The sequence below is a fragment of the Choloepus didactylus genome, chromosome 4, assembly GCF_015220235.1.
Source record: "Choloepus didactylus isolate mChoDid1 chromosome 4, mChoDid1.pri, whole genome shotgun sequence".
In the NCBI taxonomy this organism is placed as follows: Eukaryota; Metazoa; Chordata; class Mammalia; order Pilosa; family Megalonychidae; genus Choloepus; species Choloepus didactylus.
Window position 1 is genome coordinate 17,869,966 of NC_051310.1, and position 12,273 is coordinate 17,882,238.

The following is a 12,273-nucleotide window of genomic DNA, read 5'->3' on the forward strand; positions in this document are numbered from 1 at the left end:
TTGGAAGAGAGATGGTGCTATGGGTTGAAAATATCCCTAAAAGATATGTTGAGGTCCTAACCCCCAGTACCTCAGAATGTGACCTTATTTGGAAATAGGGTCATTGCAGAAGTAATTAGTTAAGATCAGGTCATCCTGGAGTAGGGTGGGCCCATAAGCCAATATAACTGGTGTCCTTATATGAAGAGGAGAAGACACAGAGGGATGACAGCTGTGTGAAGATGGAGGCAGAGACTGGAGTTAGGCAGCCACAAGCCACGGAACTCCAGGGACTGCCAGCCACCACCAGGAGCTAGGAAGAGGCAAAGAAGGCCCTGCCAACACTTTGGTTTGGGGCTTCTAGCTTCCAGAACTACGAAAGAATAAATTCCTGTGATTTTAAACCAACATATTTGTAGTAATTTGTTACAGCAGCCCTCAAGAACTAATGCAGGTGGTAGATTAGTGGCTAGATGGATAATGGTTAGGATGGTGGGTAAATGGATGAATATGGAATAGTTGGATGGATGGATGGGTGGGTGAGATGAAGTAGATGAATGGTATGGTGGTTTGAAGCAATATGTACCCCTGCCAAGAATTAAATCCATTCCTGTGAACCCATTGTAAGTAGGACCTTTTGATGATGCTACTTCAATTAAGGTGTGACCCACCCTCATTCAGGATGGGTCTTAATCCTATTACTCAAGTCTTTTATAAAGGGAATGCAGAGAGAGAGAGAGAGAGAGAGAGAGAGAGACAGAGAGAGAGAGAGAGAGAGAGAGAGAGAGAGAGAGAGAGAGAGAGAGGCAGAGAGAGAGAGAGAGAGAAACACCACAGAGGCAAGAAGCTGAAAGCTACGAAACCCAGAAATAAAAGGAGGGACCAGAAGATGCCACATGTGCCTTGCCACGTGACAGAGGAGCCAAGGATCGCCAGCTGCCAATCTTTGGGAAGAAAGCATCGCCTTGATGATGTCTTGATTTGAACATTTTTCTGGCCTCAAAATGTAAGCTAATAAATTCCAATTTTTAAAGCCAACCCATTAAATGGTATCTACTTTGAGCAGCCTAGGAAACTAAAACAGATGAGTATATGGAGAAATTGGTGGATTTGTGTATGAATGATGGCTGGTTTAGAGGAAGAATGGTTAAGCGGGGGAAAACGGTGGATGGATGTTGCTTGTGCCCAGTGTTCTCAACAATATACTGGACGAAGTACTTGGGTGGGAGTCAGAAGTCTTTGGTTCAGACTCCAACTCTCCCTCCTACTAGCTGGATTCTTGGAGAGTTTCTTCTCCACTCAGGACCTCAGCAGTATCCTGTACTGATCAGTCTTTTGTACACCTTCCAGTTTTGGTCAACTCAGCTCAGAAATGTTTAGTGATTTCCCCAAGATCATGGAACTAGTGAACAATGGAGGCCAACTTGAATCTTGGCAGTCTGGTTTTACAGTGCCTGTTTTTAAACTACTCTGCTTTCCTCCCACTCTTAGAACATCTGAGGAGGGGCTCTGAGGCCAGCCAGGGGCTCCTTGACCCCCATGCCAAGCCCACCACTTCCCATCCCACCAAGCAGCAGCCCCAGCCAAGGAGTCTAAGGCCCATGCTCCGGGGAACAGCTGGACTTTTCCCCCATTTTTCAGCCTCACCTAGAGCCCAAGGGATGACACAGGTGGCAGTTCCCATGGGCCATTCCCAGCTAGCTTTCCTCCCATCCTCAGCCTCTCTGTTCCTTCCTGTCCCCGTCCCTAGAGCCCTTTGTCATGCCCTCACCCCCACACGCAGCAGCTTGAAAGATTTCCTGCCTTCTCCGTGTGCCACTGGAGCCCGGGGGAGGTGCTGCCACACGAGACGGGGCTCCCTTCCAGCCACGTGTGAGTGGAAGTATTAGCACCTGCCCACACAAGCAGGAACTGGGCTCTGCTGCCACGGATACCTGGGATGTGAAATTTTCAAGGTGCTTTAAGATGAGTATCACTTGCCTCCTGCACCCCACAACAGGAGGCCCAGCAGGTGCTGAGAATGACAGCAAGGTAGGTGCACCAAAAATAGAAGAGGAAAAATGAAATGTTTTAGGGAGATTTTTGATATTTACTGTTGCAAAAGCAGTATCAAAGTCATAGTCATGAAAAAAAAATCAGAACTCAGCTGGACTACATTAAGTACCTTTCCAGTATAGTACTGTTTTAACTTTGTATTACATATGGGATGGTGGCAGGCCCTACAATAGGGCCTGGAAAAGTCTGAATGTGACCCTGCCCTTGGGGATTTGGGGCAGTGAGGCTGGGGATGAACTGCCGGAGGCAGGGAGAGCTGAGGCCAGTACAGCATCCGAGGCCCCTGCAGGACTCTGCAGGCCCCTCAGAAAGGGTGGAGAGAGCTCACCCCTCAACCCACCAGTCTCACCCTACATGAGGTTTGGCAGGCCAAGCCTATCACTGCTCCTGCAGCCCATAATTCTGGCATTTCAGGGGTCTGTGTGCCAGGTTGGTTGTATTTTGTCCCCCAAAACACCATGCTCTTTAACACAGTCTTGTGGGGGCAGATGTATTACTGTTGATTAGGTTGGAATCTTCGGATTTGGTTGTTTCCATGGAGATGTGACCCACCCAACTGTGGATAATACCTTTGATTAGATTATTTCCTTGGAGTTGTGGCCCTGCACATTCAGTGTGGGTCTTGATTAGTTTACTGGAGCCTTAAAAGAGCTCAAACAGAAGGAGCTCAGTGCTGCAGCTAAGAGAGACATTTTGGAGACGACCATTGAAAGTAGACTTTTGCTGATCTCTACTTTGCCTGGGAGAAACTAAAAGACACCCCACCCACCCCACCCCCGCCAGATGCTTAGAGAGAAATGTCCTGGGAGAAAGCCATTTTGAAATCAGAAGCCCGGAGCAGATGTCAGCCACATGCCTTACCAGCTGACAGAGGTCTTCCAGACGCCAATGGCCTTTCTCCAGTGAATGTACCCTAGTGTAAACAAATAAACCTCTTTTATTTTGCATAATGACAGCATTAGCAAACTGGAACAGTCTGCTTGAGGAAAACACCAGGCAGGATCTTAGAAGGATCCCAGGGCTGCTGCCCCAGCCTCAGTTCCCTGCAGCTCAGCTTCCTAAGCACCCTCAGGTCAGGAGTGATGTCCCCCCTCCCGGGTCACAGCTCTAAGCCACAAGGGGGAGGTGATGTGCCCAGGACCACACAGCCACCTCCAGACAGAGCCAAGACTTGAACTTAATGTGGTAGGAGATGAAGGGCCTGGGAAACACACAGCCTAGGTCATTGGTGCCAGTGCAAAAACAGGAGCCTTTACTGAGAGTTGTCCCTGGCAGTGGCCCCAGGATGTAACTAGGCCAATAGTTGGCTTTGAGAGCTAAAGTTGGAATCGAAGGTAAATGTGTTGATTGCCATACCCTTTTGCAGACATTATCCAGCCTTCAGTCTATCCCCAGAACATGTCCTTGGCACATCTGCATACTATGTACTCATTCTACTAACTTTTGCTGAGCATCTCCTCTGGGCCAGGAACCTTGCTGGTGACTGAGGACATGGGTAGGCAAAGAATTCATAGCCCAGCTTGTGCTCTGGGAGCACCAAAGATACAATGACTCACTAATTTGCCCGAAGAGGTTGTAGAAAGTCTCACTAGGAAGCTGGCATTTTGAGTTGGGCCATGAGGGGTGAGAAGAAGCAAAAGCAGAAGGAAGGAGAAGTCATGTTTGTTGAGCAGAGTATCCACTAGGAATATGCTGGTTGTTGGAACAAGCAAACTCTGAATGGACAGTGGCCCAAGTATAGTAGTTTATTATTTATTCATGTAAAGTCCAAACCCATGTTCCCGATTTGCAGGTATCTCTCGTCCAAGTGGTTATTTAGGGCCCCTGCTTCTTTCTATCCTGCAGCTCCACTGTCTTCACCTTCCTTGTCTGTATCAAGCCAGCAGAAGGAAAAAGAACATGGAGAATTACATGAGGGAGGTTTTTAATGGGCCTTACCTGGAAGCGATGCACGTTATTCTGATCACATGCCATTGGCTGGCAGGCAGGCGCAGAGCCTCACCTAACTACAAGGAAGACTGGAACATGCAATCTGGGTCTATGCCAGGAAAGAGAAATGGATTGATGAATGACTTGTTAATAGTGTTCTATCTTAATTGTGTTACTCTTTTCAACAATCATGTGAAGTAAGGCGTATTAGTCAGGGTTCTCCAGAGAAACAGAATTGACTGTGTGTGTGTGTGTGTGTGTGTGTGTGTGTGTGTGTGTGTGTGTGTGCATACATATATATATACATACACATACACTATATATATATGGTTTATTTATTATAAGGGATTGGCCCACATGACTGTGGAGACTGACAAATCCAATTCCACGGGGCAGGCCACAAACTGGAAACTCCAATAAAGGTGATGCTGAAGTTGAGTCTGAATTCCCCAGGGGAAGCTGGCAAACTGTTAAGGCAGAAATTCTTCTTTCTAATCTCAGAAATCCTGGCTTTTAAGACCTCCAACTGATAGGATGAGGAGACTCCCCACACTGCTGAGAGCAACCTCTTTTGTTGGTTGTAGATGCAATTAGCCATAGATGAAATCAGCTGGTTATAGATGCAAATCCATCTATGAAATACCTTCACGTTAACAATCAGACAGTTCTAGCTTGGCCAAACAACTGGACATCATATCCTAGTCAAATTGACACGAAACTAACCATCACAGACCATTCCTTGTCAACTTGGCACTCATACACATTTCCTTAAACCATACTCAGTCTCCAAATAAAGATCATAACATAGTCATACTTTTGATTAGCATGATACAACTGTCCTGTGTACAACTGAAAATTCAATTTTCAGGAAAGGATGCAAGTCCATGGGTGATATTCACTCTTATCTTTGATAACCTTTAACTGAAATATTCTCATTTAAAGTCAATACAACTTGTTTTATATGACAAAGGGAAAAGAGAGGGAAGAAAACAGGTATACACACAGAGAAACTATTCACAACAAAATAAGAAAGAAATACTCATAACAATTACAGTCCTCATTTCTGCGTCTGGTCACATGGATATAGGTTATTTATAACTACCTTCTTCCACTACCCATTCCATATTCCCTTTACCCTCAGGTAGCACCTTAGCTGGTCTCAGTTTTTCGCCTGGTAGAGTGGCAGAAACCTTTATTCCTGAAGTTTTGGGGCCATTAGTAGTCCTGCCTGGATTGGTTTGTTGCAGCTTTCCACTGATTTTAATCACGGCATGGTAGTGCCTTAGAACTAAGGAATTTCCTGTATTCCAAACTTACTCTTCTTCATCTGCTTTGTATAGTAGTGGTCCAGTTTCCCCTTGGAATCAGGATCAATCACCCCAGCCACTATACAGTCACTCCCTTCTTTGTTGATTCAGAGATATGGGGAGCCCAAAATGGCCAGGTGGCAGTCTTAACTACCAAATCAATGGAATCACTGTTGTGTCTCCCGGTGGAAGTACTCCTCCCTTTGGAACTAAGACCTGTAGACCAGCAGAGCATAAGGTCATGGATAAGGAAGGAAAAATCTTGCAGTTGGATCACTAGGGGTAATAATGATTCCATTTCTGCCTCTTTATTCCTGGACCCATGAATCCTGGATATGGGAGAAACAGCATCATAGAGTGGATGCTGATTTAGAGCATTCACAGCCTCCTGGAGAACACTGCCCCAGCCCTGCTAGGTATCGCCACCTAGTTGGCACCATAATTGAGTGTTCAAAAGGCCATTCCACCATTCTATCAATCCAGCTGCCTCAGGGTAATGGGGAACATGATAAGACCAGTGAATTTCATGAGCATGGGCTCATTCTCAAACTACATTTGTTGTGATAGGGGTTCCCTGATCAGAAACAACTCTAAGTCCATGATGGTAGTTCTGGTAGAAGCATTGTGTGCAGGTAAGGCAAATCAATATCCAGAGGAAGTGTCTATTTCAGTAAAAATAAAATGTTGCCCCTTTCGTGATGGAGGTGTTCCTATGTGATCAACCTGCTACCAGGTAACTGACTGCTCACCTCGGGGATCTCTGCTGCTGGCAGATTAAGCACTTAGCAGTGGCTCTAGCCAGGTCAGCCTTGGTGACCAATGCATAACTTCCATCCCTACCACCACAATCACTTTGTTCATGAGCCCATTGGGCAATGACAGGAGTGGCTGTAAAAAGACCAGGGCTGCTATGACATAAGAGATCATTAGCATTGCCAGTGTAGAGATGAGAAGGTTGAGGCTGGTAAAGATTCTGAGATCTGCCCAAAGCCACAGAACTGGTGAGTGGCTGAGCTGTGATTGAATCCTGTGTTGGTCTATGTGAGTCCAAAGCCTGTTCACTTTCCCTATACCATCAAACTTCCTCCATCACCAGAAAGGAGAAAGAGCAGAAAGCAAACATGAGGGTGAACAGAGGAGACTGGAAGACCAATGGAGAGTAAGGAAAAAGGAAGCAAAGAGAGGGAGATTCTGACGTTCATTTCACCAGGAGGAAGAAGAGAGGGAAGAGGATGCAAAGTACAGTTCATCAGAATCTTTGCAATTCATGCCATCACCCACACATAGGTACAAAAGGCTTAAAAATGCCCCCCCCAATCTTATTTATGAACACTGGCATAAAAATCTTAAATAAAATACTAGCAAATAAAACACTAATACATTAAAAATGATCCATCATGACCATGCAACATTGTGTTCAAGGTATTAGCCAATGCAATTAGGCAAGAGAAAGCAAGCAGGGGCATAAGAATTGAAAAGCAAGAAGCAAATTCATAAATGATATGAATATATTTCTGGAAAAGCCAAGAGAATCTGGAAAAACTGTTATAAACATTGAGAATTTAGTAAAGTAGTAAGTGTAAAATTAACATGCAGAAAGTCTTCATCACTATAAAAATTACCAGTTAGAAAAATAAATACCAGAAGAGCATACTCCATTTATAATAGTAAAAAGTTAAATAAAATATTTAGACATAACTTAAGAAATGTACAAAATCCAAGGAAAACTAAAAACATTTTCAAAAGACACAAATGTTAGATCTGAACAAATTGAAATATATAATGTGTTCTTGGACGGAAAAATGCAACATCATAAAAATGTCAATTCTCCCTAAGTTAATTTATAAATTTAATGAGATTCCCTCTGCCTCCCCAAAAGATATCATCTTTTTTTTGCCCCTGGAGCATCACAGTTTGATTATAAAATTCATAAGGAATAAAATCTAGGAAGAAGAGCCAGGGGTGAGAGGCATAAAAAGAAGAGTAATGAGTGTTCCTGGACTTTTATTTAGCATATTTTAAAACCTTTATAATTATAATAGTGTAGTATTAATTCATGAATAAACAGACAAATGGAACAGAATTGAAAATCCAGAAATAGACCCAAGTGCATAAGGAAATTTAATATATGATAAACACAACATTTCAAGTCAGTTCAAGAATAACATTTTGATAAGTAGTCTTCTGACAACTGGATTTCCATACAGAAAAAGATAAAATTGAATCCAGTCTTCATACTGTATGCCAGGATAAATTCCATATGAATCAGAGTTCTAACGGTAAAAAGTAAAACAAATACAAATAGAAAAAGCACAGTTTATAACCTGGGGTTGGAAAACCAATTTCCAAACTATGATTACAAATCCAGAAGTAATAAGAGGAAAAAGGAGATAAATTTGTTATATGAGAATTAAAATTTGAAAAAGTTTGCATATTTTAAAAAAGCATAAGCACAGTGAAAACATGATAAACTGGGAAAGTACTTTTTAACTTATGTCACAAAGGGTTGATATCCCTAACAACTCACTAGAAAAATGGGAAAAGATATGAATAGACAGTACAAAGGAAAAAATACAAATCGCCCTAAAACTATGAAAATAGAGAAATGCAAGTTAAAACATAGATGAAGCAAATGTGGCAAAATGTTAAATCTAAGGAATGGGTACATGAGAACACCAGTATCCCAGTATCAACAGATCTGCAATTCTTGGCAGGCACAGCCCCATCCTTAGGACAGGGGCACAGCCAAAAGACCAGGCCCATTTAGGCTGCTGGGATTCGGCCCCTGTGGACTCAAATCACTACATTAAAAAAAAAAAAAAAAAAAAAAAACTTTTAATTTTGAAATATTTGCAAACTTACAGGTCAGTTGCAAAAATAAGACAAACCCTATACACAGAATTCCAATACACCCACCCCCACATACCCAGATCCACCAATTTTAATATTTTACCACATTTGCTGTATCATTCCATCTATCCGTCTATCGTCCTACCTGCTGTCTATCTAGTTATCCATCCATTTCTGAACACTTCACTGTAGGTTGTATACATCATGTTCCTTGAACATTTAATACATGTACATTTCCTAAGAACAAGGATATACACTTATGTAATCACCTTATGTGCAGTTATCAAGTTCAAGAAATTTAACATTCATATAAAGCTTATAGTCTAGAGTCCAATTTTTTCATGTGTCCCAATAAAATTCCTTTGTGCCTTTTCTTCTCCCCTGCTAGATCCCTTCCAGGATCGTGTATTACATTTAGGTGCCATTGTCTCTTTAATTGCTCTTCTTCTTTATTTCTTTTTCACTGTGGGAACATAGATCAACTTAAACTTTCCCTTCTTAACCACTCCCAAACAAACCATTCAGTGGGATAAATCACAGTCACAATGTTGCAGTGCCTCACCAGCTTCCATTACTAAAACTTTCCCATCTCCCCAAACAGAAACTCTACCCTTTACGCATTAACTCGCCATTCTCCCTGTCCCCCCTCTGACCATGGCAATCTGTGTGCTATGAGCTCACATAGTCTCCAACATTTTCTTTGCAGCTACCACAGGGCTTAATAACATCCCAAATCTGTAATAATCTTGTTTGCTTTGACACCAACTCAGCTTCAATAGCACACAGATTATGTTCCTATACCCCTTTGTCTCCCCACTTTTATGTAGCTCTTGTCACAAATTACATGTTTATATATTATGAGTCCAACACCATTGATTTATCATTAGATTTTATGCATTTACCTTTTAGATACTGTAGGAAGTAAAAAGTAGAGTTACAGGCCAAAGATACAATATTACTGGTGTTAATATTTACCCGTCATTACCCTTACCAAAGATCTTTATTTTTTCATGTGGCTTCCATCTATTATCTATTGTCCTTTCCTTTCAACCTGCAGAACTGTCTTTAACATCTCTTGTAAGGCTGGTCTAATGGTGTGTTTCTTGTTTTTGTTTTTGAATCTTTTAAATTAGAGAAGTTGTAGTTTTACAGGAAAATCATGTAAAAAGTACAGCATTTCCACACACACCCCCCATCATTAACATTAGGGTGGTACCTTTGTAGCAATTCATGAAAGAATATTATAATTGTACTAATAACTATATCTCATAGTTTACATTAGGGTTTATTTTTTCCCATATACCAACCTATTCTTAACACCCTGCATTAGTGTGGTGCATTTGTTATAATTCATGAAAAACATTTTTATATATGTTCTCTTAACTATAGTCCATCATTTAAAACAGGGTTCATTGTGTTGTACAGTCCTATATTTTATCTTCTGATTTTGGTTCTAGTAGCATATATACAACCTAAAATTTCCCCATTAACCATATTCACATAAACAATTTAGTGCTGTTAATTACACTCACAATGTTGTGCTACCATCACCACAATCCATTTCTAAAACATTGCAATCAACCTAAATAGAAATTCTGTACAAATTAGGCATCAACTTCCCATTCCCTGGTAACCTATATTCTAGATTCTGACTCTATGAGTTTGCTTATTCAAATTAATACATATCAGTGAGATTATACAATATTTGTCTTTTTGTGTCTGGCTTATTTCACTCAACATAATGTCTGCAAGATTCATCCACTTTGTCACATGAACCAGAACTTCATTGCTTTTTTTTTTTTTTTTTTAGTTGAAAAATCCATTCATAAAACTTTTATTCCACTTACATCAACTTAATACACATGTTCTTAACAATTATGCTTGGATTGTTCAAGAAAAGTTCATAAGACATTAAACAAAGCTAGCCATCATCAAGATATTTCCCTGTTAACTATTTTTACAGCACATGCATGTTAGGCAAGTATCAAAAAAAAAAAAAAAAAAAAAATCACAAAAGCAAAAAACCTAAAAAAAAGTTAAATACATGGTTTTTTTGTTTTACTGCTGTGCTTGATATACACACAGTAATGGATATCAAGCAACTCATTTTTACTGCATCGTTACTTGTACATTTGTTCTTAGGTTGCCTAAAACAATTAAATACAAATAAAATGAGTGTAGCAAAAATAATGAAAGCAAACAGCAGGTAACTTTACAAATAATGGAATGTGAACCGTTTCTGCCCTTCTTCAGAGTAAATTGGGTCACAACTTTGTCTAAAGGAACATTTCTGCAGCTGTAGTCAAAGGTATGCACATTGAGACTGTGTATTCCACAGATACACATGGTTCAACATATAATATCTGTGGGGTATCTTTTCTACCACAGCCTTGAAAGTGCTCTAAACCTTAAAGTACCCACAATAACTACCCTTGTGACTGAAACCAATTATCCCTTTTATCCCCCACTAGGACAAACCAATATGTAGGCAGTTTTCTTTGCTTAGACATGGAAGCAGTTTTAACACTGGCCCTTGTGAAGCCACAATGTACCAAAAGTACTATGCCAAACATTTATAACTTGTATAAAAATTCCACTTCCCCATATTGGCCACCTCAAGATGAAAACAGGTAACTCTCTAATGTTAACTGGCTCTACTCCCCTAATATTAAACATAAAAACCACATGGGAAATACAGAAATTCAAATAGAAGTAACATAAACCTGTCATAATCGTAAACAAAAAACTATTTGTGGGACAGCATGGATGACAAATGGTCTACTGTGTAAATTTTAGAATGAGGCAGACAAAAGTTGGAAGGCCAGTTAATTTTCCCCTCCTTCTCCTGCTTCAGCTTCATCTCCTTGGGTATGCGATGTCCACAATGTCAAGTTGTCTCTCAGTAATTGCATTATTAGCGTGCTGTCTTTGTACGACTCTTCACTTAATGTATCAAGTTCAGCAATGGCTTCATCAAAAGCTGTCTTTGCAAGAGAGCAGGCTTTCTCTGGGAAGTTCAGAATCTCATAATAGAACACAGAAAAGTTAAGGGCTAGACTCAATCTGATAGGATGCGTAGGTTGCATTTCCTTTTTGCTGATTTCAAATGCTTCTTGGTATGCTTGTTGTGACTGATCCACAATCCCTTTCTTGTCATCACCAGCAGCAACTTCAGCCAAGTAGCGATAGTAGTCTCCTTTCATTTTCAAATAGAAGACTTTGCTCTCTGCTTGTGAGGCATTGGGGATCAAGAACTTTTCCAAAAGAGACAGTACATCGTTGCAGATATCTCTGAGCTCGGTCTCAATTTTCTCTCTGTATTCTCGAGCCATCTGCTGTTTTTTCTCAGCACCTTCTGTCTTTTGCTCAATACTTGAGACGACCCTCCAAGATGACCTACGAGCTCCTACAACATTTTTATAAGCAACTGAGAGAAGATTCCTCTCCTCATTGGATAATTCAGCTCCTTGCTCAGTTACAGACTTCATGCAAGCTGCCATGTCATCATATTGCTCAGCCTGCTCGGCCAGTTTGGCCTTCTGCACCAGCTCATTTTTATCCATGACTTGATGTTCTGGCTGGCACCTCCGAGCAGGGCGTCAGCTCGGAGCCGCAGCTCAGGCCTCCTCCCTCCCTCCGAGCTGCTCCTTCATTGCTTTTTAATGCTCAATAATATTCCATTGTTTGTATAAGCCACATTTTGTTTATCCATTTATTGGTTGGTGGAAACTTGGGTACTTCCATCTTATAGCAATTGTAATAATGCTGCTATCAACATCAGTGTACAAATATCTGTTCAAGTCCCTGCTGTCATATCTTTTGGGTAGAGGGATTGCCGGGTCATACGGTAATTATATACTTAGCTTTCTAAGGAACTGCCAAACTGTCTTCCACAGTGGCTGCACCATTTTATATTCCCACCAGCAAAGAATGAGCATTCCTATTTCTCCACATCCTCTCCAACACTTCTAATTTTCTGGTTTTTTTTAATAATGGTATTCATTCTAGTGGGTGTGAGATCATACCTCATTGTGGTTTTGCCTTACATTTCACTAAAAGCTGATGATGTTGAGCATCTTTTCATGTGCTTTTTAGACATTTGTATGTCCTCTTTGGAAAAATATCTATACAAGTAGTTTGCCCAGTTTTAAAT

General features: G+C 41.0%; 1 protein-coding gene across 1 annotated transcript; it reads right to left on the minus strand.

Moving 5' to 3' along the window:
• Nucleotides 1–10,112: 10,112 nt before the first annotated feature.
• Nucleotides 10,113–11,755, minus strand: LOC119533144 (14-3-3 protein zeta/delta-like). Its single transcript, XM_037835255.1, has one exon. It carries the CDS (start codon nucleotides 11,681–11,683, stop codon nucleotides 10,946–10,948), a length of 738 nt encoding a protein of 245 aa, XP_037691183.1. The 5' UTR covers nucleotides 11,684–11,755; the 3' UTR covers nucleotides 10,113–10,945.
• Nucleotides 11,756–12,273: the final 518 nt, after the last annotated feature.